This window comes from Anomaloglossus baeobatrachus, chromosome 6, assembly GCF_048569485.1.
Source record: "Anomaloglossus baeobatrachus isolate aAnoBae1 chromosome 6, aAnoBae1.hap1, whole genome shotgun sequence".
In the NCBI taxonomy this organism is placed as follows: Eukaryota; Metazoa; Chordata; class Amphibia; order Anura; family Aromobatidae; genus Anomaloglossus; species Anomaloglossus baeobatrachus.
The window spans coordinates 205184666-205201497 of NC_134358.1; the positions used below are offsets into that span (position 1 = coordinate 205184666).

Consider the following 16832-nt stretch of genomic DNA (forward strand, 5'->3'; position numbering starts at 1 on the left):
ACCAAGGAGTTCACTGTCAAGACTAGACTAGACTACTGTTTTTCCCGCCTCAGGGCTTGTGAAGTGGAGTGGAGTGAAGTTCAAGGGCAGACCTGTGCCTAGGTCTGCCATAGTCTACACCAGGTGTCTGGGTTGGAGCCCAGTCACCTCTGGCAAGGAGGCAGATGATGGTGGCCGCCTGCAGGAGCTGGGATTACAGCCGGTGGGACCAGGGACGGGCGGTGGCCCGCCGGTACCGAACCAGGGAACCGATTGGAAACCGGAGCACCAGGAGGGGTACTCAGACCCAGTACGAGGCCCAGAAACAACCGGGCTGAGTCAAATCAACTGATTGAGGACTGGACTTTAGGACCTTTCCCACATAAGACCCGACTGAAGACAACATCTCAACCATAGGGGTAAAGCCACCGCCCAGGCATAGAGACCCGAGGGGCCAGCGTCTGCGGGCAAAGAGGGCTCTCCCGACACACATCAAACTGTGGAGCGGACTACCGTTGCTCAGGCGTAGGAGTCGTGATTTCTACATAAGTGAGGTACAGGAGAAAGGCGGAAACCACCAACCTGTTAAGGGGAAAACTGCAGCCGGCTGCGGGCACCGTTCACCATCTTGTTTGGTTTACCAGAGACTCCAGCGTGTTTGTCATAGTGAGTACAACAGTGCCTTCGGGCCGTGCACCGCGCCGCACCACACCAACACCCTAGCACGCATCCATCTCCTCGCCTCAGCACCTCCCTCGGGCCCCCGGGGCCATCATCCCCCTACCCACGGAGGGGGTCAACACCAAGCTGCGCAACACCGTCACCGGGAGCCTAGTCAACGGCAGCGGTGGTGTCCATCCATTCACCACAACCCATGGGTGGCGTCACGAACTTAAATCACCTAGAAACAACCGCGGCTCCGGCCGTGGACCTGCCCACAGAAGTCCCTGCGTGTAGCGCCAACCCCCTTTCAGAGCGACTTGACCCCCGGGTTCGTGAAGAGCTCGAGCCACCCACGGACGAGCACGGATCCGAGTGGCTCGGCAGCCGGCCGAGCCCCGGGGCGGTACACTGGGAATCAGGGTTTCTGTCTCTACATTGTGCTGCTCTCAGATGGAGTAACAAAAACATGGTGACCGCTTTGATTTATAGGGAATCTGTCAGCAGGTTTTTACTACCTCATCTGAAAGCAACATAATCTATGCAAAGAGAATCTGAATCCAGCGATGTATCACTTACATTACTGGCTGCAGCCATTCTGACACAATCAGAATATTTAGATTTAGCCATGTAGCAGAGCTGGTGAGAGCTGTCCCGCCCACACCAGACTCTCTATAGAGATTGTATATTGACTGTGAGGTGTCAGTGACAGAAGTGGGTGTATCGGATTGCTGTGTGCGCGTGACATTGTAGTAAAGCCTTTAGTTTAAGTAAACTGTACACAGCCTGAAAAAGAGAGGCATGATTGATTTTAGTTTTTTAACCCCTACAGGATGTTGTCCTCAGATTACATAGCAAAAACCTGCTGACCGATTTTCTTTTAAAGAGCCAGTTTCATTACAGCTTTATTTACACAAAGATTTCTAACTAATCAGACCAATCCTATAGATTATAAAAGTGGCCTGAGTTAGTCATTTACACCAACAGATATTCTAGTCTTTATCGTCTTTTGTAATAATCTTAAAATAAAAACTTTCCTTTTACCTATAATGGAGCTGTCATTCAGATATCTGCTGTATACAGTTAGATATTTTCTGATGGCACATTTCCCGATTAAACCAGTGCTCAATTAAAATAAATAAATATTGTTTTTTTATATATAATATATATTATAATATGTGTGTTTAATCTGACATCTGGAGCCTGTTGTAGACTTGTTCTTATGTAGTTAGGACAAAATATCGCAAGAAGTCATATTCCTGGCTCATATGAGTAATAACTGTGGTCTGGCAGCATTTACTAATGTTGTGAATTCTCTGCTTCACTTATTGAGAGGTTATGACTGATATGTATTTTTAAAGGGAATCTGTCATAAGGATTGACACTCCCCAAGCGGTCTATGTGGGCATACAGGCCATAGAGAGTTGAATATAATGACCTCATGATAAGTCATCTGCAATCTGGTGACTTATTGTAGAGAAATACATGTTTTTCTAATATGTAAATGAGGTGTTAAGATCTCTGGGTGGGACAGAGTTCTTGCTGACAGTCTGCATTATAAGTTTATTTCACTAATTAGTGACATCTCTGTATGTCGATTGATCCCCTCGCTGTAAAGGCCCCGTCACACACAGAGATAAATCTTTGGCAGATCTGTGGTTGCAGTGAAATCATGGACATATTGTTCCATTTGTACACAGCCACAAACCTGGCACTGATTGTCCACAATTTCACTGCAACCACAGATCTGCAACAGATTTATCTGTGTGTGACAGGGCCTTAAGTGTGATGTTTAGTTCTTGTTCATGAAAACTCTGTGATGCGCAGATCACCGCTTTCTTTACTTCTGCGCAGTGTTCTGGTTTTCTAAGGACACCTACATAGGCAAGGATGGTTGACCTCGGGGAGATCAACATCCAACACCGCGGAGACACCGTCACGTGTTTCTCAACGCAGTGACACTAGAACAAGGCCCCCTGGGAAAATATGCAAAACAAGAATGCCGCGGAGACACCATCACATGTTTCTCAACGCTGGTAGGAAACTAGCCAGGTCTTTCACCGGGAAGGAACAACCACGGAAAGGGCAGTCTCCAGTCAAGGAAACCGCCTATACCAAAACATGGTATCCATCCACAGACAGCTGTTTCGGGGTATTTGCCCCTCATCAGTGTGGGGTAGAAACATGTGATGATGTCTCCGCGACATTCTTGTTTTGCATTTTTTCTAAGGACACTGGCTTCAGCTTCCCCCTGCTTGGAGGTGTAGAACACTCCGCAGCAGTGAGGACAGTGGCTATCTGCGCATGCCCGAACTATCATGAATGGATCATGACATTACACAAGCAGCGAGAGGATCAATTTACATTCAGCGATGTCGCTAAGCATTGAAATAAGGTCTACAAGCCAGACTATCAAAAAGATTTCTGCCCCACCCAGAGACCTTAAGACCTCGTTTACATATTAAGAAAAATCTAGATTTCTCTACAATAAGTCATCAGTTTGCAGATATCGAGGTATCATTTTATTACCTTTCTATGACCTTCATGCCCATATAGACATGTTAGAAGGGTTGAACCTACCGACAGAGTCTCCTTAAGCTCTGGGCCTATTTGTTAATATGCGTTAAACTACTTTGAATAGGAGATGTATGCCTTGAAGAAGAGGATGAAAATGGTGAAAGATCTGCATCACGGAAATGTCGTCAAGGAGTCATTACCTTCACTGAAGAGGAAACTGCCGAGTTGGCAAAGATTCGACCAAGAGAAGGAGCCACAATCTCTGAGAAGGTGCTGGTCCAATCTGCAGCAGAAAAAGATCGTATAAGTGAGATTAAAGATAAACAGGCTGAAATGGAAACCGAGCCTAAGTTTGCTAACTGCTGCACATATTGCCCCAAAAGCTTTAAGAAGCCCAGTGACCTTATCAGGTAGAAAATCTACTTTCCATTCTTTAATCTCCTAAACAGTGCAGTTACTTTATTCTGTATGAAAAGGCAAAATATATTGTCTGAAGGTGGAAACGTTTATACAGTTTTCAGTCTTGGTGTTGATTCCAGTTGGGGTCCTAGCAGGGGTAGACTCTACAGAGAAAAGTATCGGGACACCTACACTTTACACCTATAGGAGCCTTTCTCATATCCCACCCCAAGTCATTAGATATTAATAAGGACATGGTCCTCCTTTGCTCCTATGACACCTTTCCATCCTATTGAAATATTTTCTACAAGATTGTGGAGTGCGTCTGAGGGAATTTTTTCCCATTCATTTAGAAGATCACGTGTGAGGTCAGGCACTGATGTTGGATGAAAGGACTTGGCTCCATACCTCAGTTCTATGTCATCCCAACGGTGCTAGATTGGGTTGAGATCAGGTCGGAGTAGCCAAGTTCTTCCATACCAAACGCAGCTACTGCCTTTATGGATTTTGCTCTGTGCTTTGGGTTAGGGTCTGGAATATATAAAGGGTCTACGACAAAGCTGGAAGGATACAATTGCCTAAAATGTCTTGCTATGCTGAAATTTTAAAATTTCCCGTCACTGGAACCAAGGGACGTAAACCAACTCCTGCAACACAACCACATTGCATTATCCCTGTGTGCTGACAGATGGTAACATTCTGCTGACAGTGACCAAACAGACTTGTCAATCAAACTCCCAGATAGAGAAGTATGGCTCCTCACTCTAGAGTTTTACATTTGGATCTTGACATTATGGAGTCAGCAGAGCATTGGAGCACTATACACCCCAGTACCCCGGCCACCCTGATCTGCCACTTTATGTGGTCTCCACTTCACGGCTGGGTTTCTGTGGTTACTAAACGCTTCCACTTTTCAATAATACCACTCACAATTGATCAGGGAATATTGGCTTGCCTTAAATCACTTTAAACATTTGCAAACTTTTTATGCAACGAGAGGTAGTGCAACAACTTAGCAACTTTTGACATTTTATTCCTTTTTTTGTCCAATTTTTTTAAGCCCTACATTCTGTACTTTTAGTTCTCTTTTAAAATTGGAATGTAGACAGACCCCATAATAGTCCGCGGGGCCCATCACCTGGCATTAACAGGTCCCATTTTCCTAATATGTAACTGAATACACCAGTGTAAACGGACTAACAGTGCGCTGATGTTCTCTCCTGTCCTTTTTTTTTATTTTGCATTACTCGGATACAGCCTGTGTTATCTGCTGTTTATCTGACCTCATTTTCAGAGCCGCTCTACAAGCAGCCGATGTTGATTGCGTCTCAGTCTGTTCTGATCACCGCCGCTCTGCAAATAAATATGTTGCCTGTTACTGTTGATGATGTTCTCGATAAAAATGGATCTCAAATTTCATAGTTGGAAATGCACAAATGCTCCGAGAATGTGTTCAATGTATTAAGCTGTGCACTCATTTCCAATAATGCTATGGTAATGGCATACGCAGGCGGCTATCAGAAAGTTTACAATTGGAATGAATAGGAAAACATTTTGGTTAATGGTTATATTTATAGAGCTAAATGTTTTTGGATCCAGCTAAAGTGCCGCTGTCCTTGCAAGCTCTTTAGTTTTTAGTGAGCTTTATCTGAACCTTTTTAACCCATTATGTTTGTTTGTTGGGCACTTTCAGCTATATTTGATTACGGCAAAGGACATTGATCACAAAAGTTTGGATTATTGTAATAAAAATAATCTGAAAACATTGACACTGCCATAAAAAGTTCAAGGAGTTGTCCAAATTTAAAATAAAGTAAACTTTTTTACCCAAAATAGGCTGCGTCCAAAATTGGAATGGGCATCAGGTGCAACTACTATATAGCTCTCCTCTCAAACAGTCATTTTCAGAGGCTTGTGTGATATGGGGTCATCAATACAGATCTATTTGTCCTTGACAAATCCGCTTAAAGGAAACCTGTCATGTTGAATATGGTATCTCATCTGCAGGCAAGATTTTATCAGAAAGGAGCTGATGAGATCAATGTATACTTTTGTGGGAAAAGTTTCAGTGTACCATGATTTTTATCAATAGAAATCCCTGGTGTTTGTATATATATGACTCCAGTGGGCGGTCTTATTCATTTATTGACAGTTTACCCTGTGTGACTGTTCTATCAGCGTTAGTTGTCAATCACTGAGTAGTACCGCGCACTGGACTCATATGATACGAATACCAGAGATTTCAATAACTAAAATGCAAGCTATACTGAACTGTTTTCCAACAAATGTTTATATCATTCTCATCATCTTCTCCATACTTGACTGTAAGCGGTAATAGAAAGGGTTAATGCCACGCTGCCGTGAAGGAAAGGACAATCCAAAAGGTACCTCAATGGTTATTTATTGGACAACGCATTTCGGAGATTCCATTTCCTTCATCTGGTCAAAATCACCTGATTTTGACTTGATGGACATGGAATCTCCAAAGTGCATTGTCCAATAAATAACCATTGAGATACCTTTTGGATTGTCCTTTCCTTCACGGCAGCGTGGCATTAAGGCTATGTGTCCACGGTAGAATGTACCTGCGGACTTTTCTGCCTGAAAATCCGCGACTTTCGCGGCAAATCCGCACCCGCGGATTTGCCGCGGATTTTGAGGCGGATTTTTTTTTTTTTTTTCCCATTCTATACCCAAATCCGCACCAAAATCCGCAACAAACAATTGACATGCTGCAGATTTTTCCGCATCAAAATCCGCGGCAAATCCGCAGCGGAAAAATCCGCAGCATGGACACAGCATTTCCAAAATGCCATTGAAATGGCTGGGAAGTGCCGCTGCTGCAGATTTTCGGCAAATCCGCGGCAAAATCCGCTGTAAATCCGCAGCGTGGGCACATAGCCTAACTGTTTCTATTACCGCTTAACAGTCTAGATCCACGTGGGGCTGCAGCAACCTTGTCTTGTGTACCCTTGCAATTCTCAAGACCTGACAAGTTGAGCCTTTACAGTGTTTCACCCCTGTTTTCTCGCCCGGGTAAGACCTATTTGCACTCCTGTCTTTGAGTTCTTTTCAGTTTTCTCTTCTCCATACTAAACTGTCCCCAGATCGGACTGCATGCACATAGTGACAGGTTCCTTTAAGACCCCCAGCACAGGTATAATATAGAAAATAATATATAAAGTGATGCAAATCATACCAATATATCCATTTTTTCTTCCTTTCAGACACATCCGTATCCACACTGGAGAAAAACCTTTTAAGTGTGATGAATGTGGGAAGAGTTTTACAGTAAAATCCACACTGGATTCCCATGTGAAAACTCATGCAGGTTAGTTAATAGATGTGTTGGTTTTCTGCGTGTCCTGCACATGATCCACAGCAGGACGTCTTTCCACAATAAGCCTTTTATTTTGTCACGTTATGACACTTTGTTTTCTCTGAGATTCTGGAAGGAGCAGGGAAAATAGGTGACAAAACAGGTTCTGCCACCGTGAAGCGAGGTTTCTGAGAGTCTATTTCTCTCTGACAAGGTGATTCTAGCAGGAGTTGCCGTATTGTGAAATATTTTTTAGATTTATAAGGTTTTGATCTAGTATAAATAAGATTAAGTGGGAAATCTGCAATGTTTGTGGTGCTGAGGCCCATTCACACTACCATATTTTCTGTCAGAGTACTGCCTGTAAAAGAACAAAAAAAAAAGTCGTACTTGGACCAATGTTATTCAAAGGGGCATTGCAGGCAAGCCGATCTTTTTTAAAAACCTAATATTCATGTGGAAAAAATGTTAGCATGCAAAAGCTCCTTCTGTATATTGGATCATAATGGATAAAACAGGAGAAGGGTTAAAACCGCGTTGCCATGTATAGTAAAGAAGCATCCAGGAACGATCAGTATCGTGATTTTATTGTTCTACGCGTTTGAGTCTTGATCCTTCTTCAGGACAAAATCACTAATTTACCTTGATACTACTTTACTATACATGGCAGTGCGGATTTAACCCCTTCTCCTCCTGTTTTATCCATTTTGAGTTTACACGGAGTCGGCAGAAGCCATCACACCGTTATATTGTAGTTTGTGACTTGCCCAACTACCCCAGGTGATCAATTCTCTGTACTTTCTATCCCTTTCCACTGGGATAAGACCATATATTGCACCTTTTTGTCTCTCCAGTATCTACTAATATTATCTTCTGAGAAACCAAGGAAAAAATTGTGAAAAAATACCCTGTTGTAACTAAATAAAAGCATAGTGCATATAAACATAGGGTACTTAGTAAACACTGTTTTTGATCAAAAAAAGCATAAAGCTATCCCACCAACAACAAGTACACCTGGGTACACCTTGGCGTTGGTGGGATAGCTTTATGCTTTTTTTGATCAAAAACAGTGTTTACTAAGTACCCTATGTTTATATGCACTATGCTTTTATTTAGTTACAACAGGGTATTTTTTCACAATTTTTTCCTTGGTTTCTCTTTGTCTCATGGCCAGTGTGAACATGGTCTCACAAGTACCATGTATACCATCTCATACTCCGGCTCACTTTTTTGTTTTTATGTAATATTATCTTCTGTAAATTAGATGTTACGTATTCATTGTAATCTATGGGTACGCATAAAAAAATCTAATTCAATACATATAGCATGTCGTTTTTATGGATACATTGCAATTATTTAACATATGAGTCTGTGAGTGGTCTTGGAAATTACAAATGGCTGCTTCTGTAAAAAAAAAAATGGATTACAGACAAATTGAGGCCATATTCACACGTTGAGTATTTGGTGAGTTTTTGTCCTCCGTATTTGTATGCCACTACCAGAAATAAGCAAAATATGAAGAAATAGTGCCCGTGTGTCTTTTATACTTTTCCTTTAATTTGTCCCACCCCTGGTTTTGGCTTAAACTCGACAAATCCTAGATGTAGAGGATGTCATTGTCATCCTTGCATGCCTAGATGTAAAAAGATTGTTGGGAAAATCAATGTGCCATCCACTCATGCATTTTAATACTGAAAAAGGCTTAGATGTGACTGTTACATCCTGAATAACCATAAGTTTAATAAACTGTCTTGATACTGCAATCTACCTATTCTCTTAATTGTTTTCCTGCCAAGGACAGTTCACATCCTTGCAGGGTGGCATCTCCGTAGCCAAGGACATACGAGATGCATTGTGGCTGTTTCTATCCATAACTCAGCCCTGATTTCGACTAAAGCAGTGATCTAAGGCTTGTTGTTGTTGAGATTTTATTGAAAGAAAGTTATAAAGTATAAATAAATTATACATTTTTGGTATTTTTTTTGTCCATAGTCACCCAAACTATAAAATGAGTATACTGTTATGTCACTTCTACTACAGAGTTAAGGCCACTTTACACACAGCGACATCGTTAGCGATGTCGCTGGTGAAAGCACCCTACCCCGTCGTTTGTGCTTCACAGGCAAATCGCTGCCCGTGGCGCACAACATCACTAGGACCTGTCACACATACTTACCTGCCTAGTGATGTCGCTGTGGCCGTCGAACCGCCTCCTTTCTATGGGGGAGGTTCATTCGGCGTCACAGCGGCGTCACTAAGCAGCCGCCCAATAGAAGCGGAGGGGCGGAGATGAGCGGCCGGAATATCCCGCCCACCTCCTTCCTTCCTCATTGCCGGCAGCCGCAGGTACAATGTTGTTCCTCATTCCTGCGGTGTCACACATAGCGATGTATGCTGCTGCAGGAACGACGAACAACCTTCGTCCTGCTGTAGAAACGATATTTGGGATTAGAACGACGTGTCAACGATTAGGAGAGTAATTTTGATCGTTAACGGTCGTTCCTGCATTTCACACGCAACTATGTCGCTAACTATGCCGGATGTGCGTCACGAATTCCGTGACCCCAACGACATCTCGTTAGCGATGTCGTTGCGTGTAAAGCCCCCTTTAGTGGTATTAATTTCTTGAATACCCTTGTTGAGTGAGCATAGGAATTACAACCATTGCATGTGCAGTAGGAAGCTCCAATGCTGTGACCTGGAGACACTTATTCCATGTATTGTCATTCTAAAAGGACAAAATAAACAGCAGTATTGGTATCTCCCGTATTAGATCAGAAAGACAGAGTATACCATATTGTGAGAGACCTTCTTCCAGTCTCTCTCCAGTGTGGACAAAAGTGTGAGCAGCCTCTGCTTACCTCAGCACCTATGATATTTCCAGCATTAAATCAGTAAGACATGGTGGACAGCAGTAAGAGCAGCTTCTTTACCTTGACTCTCTTGGTATCTACAGTATTAGATCAGATAGACAGGGTAGATAGCAGTGTAAACAGCCTCCTCTTACTTCAGAATTCCTCGTATTTCCAGTATTAGATCAGAATATCTGGTGGGAGCACATCATCCTACACATGATTTTGGCAGAACTTCCTGCTGCACATGCTCACAGGCACCTGACTTAGTCTTGTAAGACTTGTAATTCTCTGTCAATGAAAAGTCGCTGGGCAATTTAATTTTATTGAGATAATCTCCATTGACAAAATTAACTGATTAGTTAATTAGAAGTTTAGTTTATAATAATTTGCTTAGTAATTTATTTCTGTTCATAGAGAATGTGTTTAACCCAGTCACACCCAAACAAGAAAGAAACAGATATGGTGGTCCAAAAATTATTTTTATTATAATTCTTCACTCATTTGCAAAATATCGAGTTGTAACCTTCATTCATTTCATGAACGTTTTCGGCATTAAATAGCCTTTATCAAAAAATTAAGTTTAAGTTTACTGGGTCACAGTGTGTGGGCACCTATAGAGGTCTGTATAATAACCGGTAAAGCTGGGAATCTGCATGTAAATAGAGGCAAAACACCTTATGTGATACAAGAAATACAAGCAGGGCCTGCACCATGCTGGAGCAAGGCCCTGCTTCTATTTCTTGTATCACATAATGTGTTTTGCCTCTATTTATATGCCGATTCCCAGCTTTACCAGCCTTACCGGTTATTATACAGACCTCTATAGGTGCCCACACACTGTGACACAGTAAACTTAGGCCTTAATTTTTTGATAAAGGCTATTTAATGCCGAAAATGTTCATGAAATGAATGAAGGTTACAACTCGATATTTTGCAAATGAGTGAAGAATTATAATAATAATAAAAATAATTTTTGGACCACCATATCTGTTTCTTTCTCGTTTGGGTGTGCCAGAGCTACGCTTTTCAGTATAGTCTCTTTTTTTTCTCTGAGCACCCCTCTACTTGACAGTGAGCAAGATTATGCATTTATAATTTAACCCAGTCATGACATTTGATGTAAATTTTTTTCATCATGGTCAGGAAAGGTGTTCCTGCAAAATGATGGGTTCTCGTTTTCTCTGAGAATGTGCTGTGGAAGCCAGTTAGTGTATGCTTCGTTGGATAGAAGTAAAATCCAGGCAGTAAGACAGCATTGGATAATGTAGAGACTCATGGGGCAGCGGAAGCACTACTGGATCCAAATAGAGCAGTCACGTGATTTATGGCAGCTTTACAAGAATCGGCCACTGGTGGTAATAAATATATATTTATAAATAAATGATACCAAGGAAATGAAGACACGATCTTCATAGTGTGGGACTTTTAATTTAATTCCGTGCAATGCTGTCAGTACAAGCGGAGACAAAGTTGTGGGTTTAGAGCAAAGACAAAGAATCTAGAAAAGCTTGCTAATGAATAGCAATATTGACTTTCATTTCATTACCCAGCTAAGAGCTTTTTGTGCAAGACAAATTGGGTGTCACTGGGGGACAGAACGAACAGCGGTTTTAATGAATAGAAGCCAAAAATGTTTTTTGTAATATCACATTTGAGGTTTTCTTGCAAAGCCTGAAGAAAACTGCTGAATTTCTATACAAGCATTGGAATTGGGGTCAGAGAAGGGGAACAGTAATTGAAGATTATGAGGAGGATTCTGCTATGATAAAGACATTACTGAAACAATGCAATATTACCGATAGGCACTGCCATGGTAGGAACAGGTTTTGCATATAAATAAAGCCAAATTGATGTTTGTACTATTAGGGTTAGATAACATTAAATTAAAGGGGTTGTTCAATGCTTGGATAACCCCTTCTTAAAGTGAACCTGTCAGGTGCAATATGCACCCAGAACCACGAGCAGTTCTGGGTGCATATTGATAATCCCTGCCTAACTGTCCCAGCCTGTAGTAACATACTTTTTGTAAAGATCTCGCTATTTATTTCTAAAGATCCTTTATGAGATGCTAATGAGCACAGAGACTAGTCTCAAGGGTGTTATTTCCCCCAACTAGTCCGCCCTTTTTAGCATGTTAGCACATTCCCCCCCCCCCGATTAGTCGGCACAATTGGCCCCGAAATGTTGGACAGCAAGGGGGTAACCAGAATAATGACACCAACAGCGAAAAAATTGTAATACTCTGCAAAGAAAGAGGAAAGAGAAAAAAGTAAATATCAGCCCAGAAAACCAAAGGAACTCTTCATTAAGACCACCTGGGGCTACTGTGCATAAATTGAATATCCACTCTGATTTGTTCTGTAACAACCACCTACGACTCGTGCTCCTTTTACTATTGCCAATGAATTATTGTTGGCCAACAACTCGGATGCTTCTCACACTCCCATGGTGATATGCCAAAAAATGGGCAGCTACCGTCGTGATGGATTGGCCTTTTTTAAGGTCAGAGGCTGCTAAATGAATAGTTGAAAGATTTCTTTTTTTAATCCTCTTCCTAAGTTCCTGTGTGGTTTTACTCACATAAACCCTGTTACATTGGAAAGTTATGGAATAGATCAGGTTTTTCATCTTACAATTAATGTAAGATATAATGGCATGACTCGTCGAATCCAGGGGATTCCAAAATTGGTCACGGGTTGGGTGCATGAGATGGCAAATATTGCAATCCCCACAAGGAAAGGATCCCCTAAAGGCCCTGTCACACACAGATAAATCTGCGGCAGATCTGTGGTTGCAGTGAAATTGTGGACAATCAGTGCCAGGTTTGTGGCTGTGTAGAAATGAAACAATATGTCCATGATTTCACTGCAACCACAGATCTGCCAAAGATTTATGTCTGTGTGTGACGGGGCCTTTAGAGTGATGCCCCGCTAGAGCCTAACCGTGGGTCTATTCAAATGGCTCTTTATGAGTAAAGGCCGCTTTACATGCTATGATTTATCAAACGATATGTCGTCGGGGTCACGTCGTTAGTGACGCACTTCCGGCCTCGTTTGACATATCGTAGCGTGTAACACAAATGAGCGACTGTGAACGAGCAAAAATACTCATTGTCGTTGCTCGTTGACACGTCGCTCATTTTAAAAAAAATCGAACGTCCTTCTGTGCTCCAGTTGTTCATCATTCCCGAGGCAGCACACGTCACTCCATGTGACACCCCGGGAACGATGAACTGCAGCTTACCTGCGGACGCCGGCAATGCGGAAGGAAGGAGGTGGGCGGGATGTTTACGTCCCACTCATCTCCGCCCCTCCGCTTCTATTGGTTGGCCACTGTGTGACGTCGCTGTAACGCTGAACGTCCCTCCCCCTTCAGGAAGTGGATGTTCGCCGCCCACAGCGAGGTCGTTTGGAAGGTAAGTACGTGTGACGGGGGTTTACGACTTTGTGCGACATGGGCAAGAAATTGCCCGTGCCGCACAAATGATGGGGGTGGGTGCGATTGCACATGCGATCGCACGAGAAATTGCAGCGTGTAAAGCAGCCTTTAGTCCCATAGATTTGGAGCCCTATGGGCCATAAGTAAGGGATGCCGGATGACCACATAAGTCTGAGTGTCCGTGGTTAGTGTGGGCCAATGGCTTTGTAGGATGCTCCTCACCTTCCACTCACTGTTCTAAGTGGTGATGAACCACACTTGTTGGCCCTTACTCCTGGGATTTGCCATGATCAAATAGGATTGTGTTTGATTTTGCCCTTTGGTATGCTTTTGAGACCAGTTTTTTCAGATAGCCACGACCTAAGAATCTGTTAGTGAGATTTGATGCCTGTCTCTGAAAGTCAATATCTTCTGTGCAATTGTATCTCAAGAACTGATGTGTAGGTATACCATTCTTGATATGCTGTGGATGGAAGCGGTTGTACTGAAGCAGGCTACTGGTCACTGTCTGTTTCCGCTACAGATTCATCGAGAGACCTTCCCCATTAATGAAACTTCAAGGTCCAAGAAGGTAATTGCCACTAGTGAGATAGTGTAGGTCAGTAAGATGTTCAAAGTATTATGATTCAAATTTGAGAGACAAGAACAAGATTCCTCCTCAGTGCCACTCCATGTGAAAAAGATATTGCCAATATAACGATACCAGTTTGAGACCTTGTCTTGAAAAATCTGCAATCTGGACAAGATGGTGGCCTCCCACCACCCCAAAAATAAGTTAACGAACAAGGGTGCACACTGCACCTATAGTCACTCCCAAGATAATAGATCCTATCAAAATGGAAGTAGTTATGTCGCAGGATGAAGTCACGGAGATCTACAATAAGAGAATCATGCATGCTGTCAGATTTGTGCCTGAAAATCCAAGTTTCTTAGTGTGTCTGGTTATCTTAGTATAAGATATTTGGTTTGGCATTAGGTGATTGTAGAGTATGAATTGTATGTTTATTAAGCAGGTTTGGATTACGTATTTACTCTGTATGCCTTGCATACATTTCTGTATGGTCATGGATTGTACTCTAGCAATTTGATAGGGGTTGGCACACTCCTTGTTTGATCTTATATGGCTTTAATGGTTATCACACAATAAAGGTATTCTTACATTTAATATACAGGAGTGCTCACCTTCTCATGTGCAATGTCTTTTCTCCCTCTTAACATCATCATTGCGGTGTAATAAACACATGGCTGTTATGGTCATGAGACCGCAAAAAGATCTACAAAAATCCCATTAAAAGGTTGATGATAATGCACAAAGAGTAGTTGGAAACTTAGCTGGCTGCAATCCCCTGACTACAACAACACAGCTAGAAGTAGCGGTGGAGCGTTCCTAACCAACCTAGATGCCTAGTCACCGCCGGATAACTAGTTAACCTCCAAAGATGAAATGAGGAATCCTGACTTGCCTTGGAAGAGCCCCAACATATAACGACGGTGATGTAAGAAAAAACAACACACAGATGGAAATTTTAGGGTTAAGCAAAGTGAGGCCCTGCTAGCTAGATACAAAAGGATAGGATAGATTACTGGTTGCAGCCAGCAAAAACCCTGAAAAAAATACCAGCACCTGATAATAAACAAATTCCCTTAAAGATCACACGATCTTCCCCCCGCTATATCAGGAACTCTTGTGCACATAAATTTAAATGGAAAATGCAAATGTAATAGAAAAGATAACTACCAAAAAACACATAAGATACAAAAATACAAATCCTGATCAGACAGGGAGTAACCACTCCCTTTCTCGCTGGGAGTAAATCGCTCTCCAATAATAGTGCAGGAAAAGCACTTATTCACCAGCAAGAAACAAAAGATAATCTCAAACACAGGTTCAGGAAAAGGCATAAATCAAACAGAAAAGCCCTTCAGTGCTAATTCAGTCCCAACCAAGCCCAGACCAAGAGAGCAAAACACTTATCAGCATTGCTGCAGACTCAGGATGACATGGGAACAGAACCGATACAAAGGAACAAAAAAACGCTGTTGAAAGCATTCTAGGAGAATCCAAAAAAGGCTCAAAAGCTAAAACAAAAACCTAAAGAGGCAGGCAAAAGGCTGGAGGACAAGGATTCAAGACATCTTCCCATGAGGCAAAAACAATTCTCACCGCCAAAGGTTAGTCAGAGACAACTTTCCTTTATACCACCAAGCTGGACTCAATAGGCTAGCTGAAACAGAAATAATCTTCTACACCTGTCTGAGCGACAGATGCAGAATCAGACTCCCTACCAGCACTAGCCACCAGAGGGAGTCCAGAAACACACACAGGGACAGCACCATCTCTGATGGAATTCACAACACATGACTTTTGTGCCAGGCCACCTAATCATAAGAGGAGTTGAGAATGGCAGGAGGAATAAAGCAATTCTCAGGCCTCCCATCCGTTGGCAAGAAATGACTTCTCTGTCTAAAGTACTGAGCAGCTAATATTTTACCTCACAGAAAACAGCATCTGTAATCTCATGCTGTAATGTCTGTATACTCCCTTTTTTTTTTGTCCTCCCCTGCCCAGGAATTGTAGTATGTTCAGACCTAATCCCTGCACAGTGAGACACGGCCAGTACACAGTGCATAGCAGGGGCACATTTCTAGGATTATTTCAGCACAGGAACACATACAGTTATGTAACTTATTATTCCAATATTAATTGTTTTAAATGTACTTACTTTATTCATGGAAAAAAAACCTTTTAAGATTTGTTCAGGCTTGGTCAGTAAGGGTTAAAATAATGGCTTCTGATCTATGTTCTTACATGTCATCAGGATGGAAGCAGTGAGGACAGTTTCTCCACTTCGCATAATTGTACTGGTAGAAAATAGTGTCTTGTATGGCACAGAGAAGCCAAGATAATCAGTCTATTATACATTTTGGGTATTATTGAGAGTGTAACCATATTTATGCATTTGTCTATGTACATGTATAGACCAACCTTATTATTCTTACTGTTTTGTTGTAATAGCAGATGTAGGTTGTTAGTTGTCACTACATTCATTGTGGAAACCTCATCCATGAAAATATTGCACCTTATGTAATACGAAGTCTTTTCTATTTTTATATATATCAAATATATATATATATAATCTGTTATTCTTTTTTTTTTTTTATTTTTCAGGTCAGAAGCTGTTTAGCTGTCATGTCTGCACCAATTCGTTCTCCACCAAAGGCAGTCTTAAAGTCCACATGAGACTACATACTGGCGCCAAGCCCTTTAAGTGCCCTCATTGTGATATGCGCTTCCGGACATCCGGGCGGAGGAAGACGCACATACAATGCCATTATAAAATCGATGCTAAAAAGGTCAGGAAGGCGGTTACGCGAAGGCATCTCTCCCAAAATTCAGTTTCAGTTCCTAGTACTAATTCCAGCACTGTGGATTCACTCCAGCCTATAAATCTACTTAATTCATCAGCAACAGACCCAAGTGTCTTTATTACAAACAGTTCTGTTCTTTCCGGACAGTTTGACCAAAGTTTGCTCCAACAAGGTCTGGTCGGACAAGCAATTCTTCCCGCTTCAGTATCAGGTAAGTGCATATTTGGCAGATTCTGCAGACATTTGCTTTTAAACCTTGACCTGTCCGCATCATTTACCAATGCAATGTAAAGTAA

General features: G+C 42.1%; 1 protein-coding gene across 3 annotated transcripts in view; it reads left to right on the forward strand.

Moving 5' to 3' along the window:
• Positions 1-16832, forward strand: part of ZNF236 (zinc finger protein 236) — a 255426-nt gene that overhangs the window by 177312 nt on the left and 61282 nt on the right. For all 3 annotated transcript variants that reach the window (XM_075314639.1, XM_075314636.1, XM_075314638.1), the window contains exons 21-23: positions 3281-3566; positions 6783-6886; positions 16337-16747. In XM_075314639.1, the coding sequence (XP_075170754.1) occupies positions 3281-3566; positions 6783-6886; positions 16337-16747 (801 nt within the window). The remainder of the gene's footprint in view (positions 1-3280; positions 3567-6782; positions 6887-16336; positions 16748-16832) is intronic.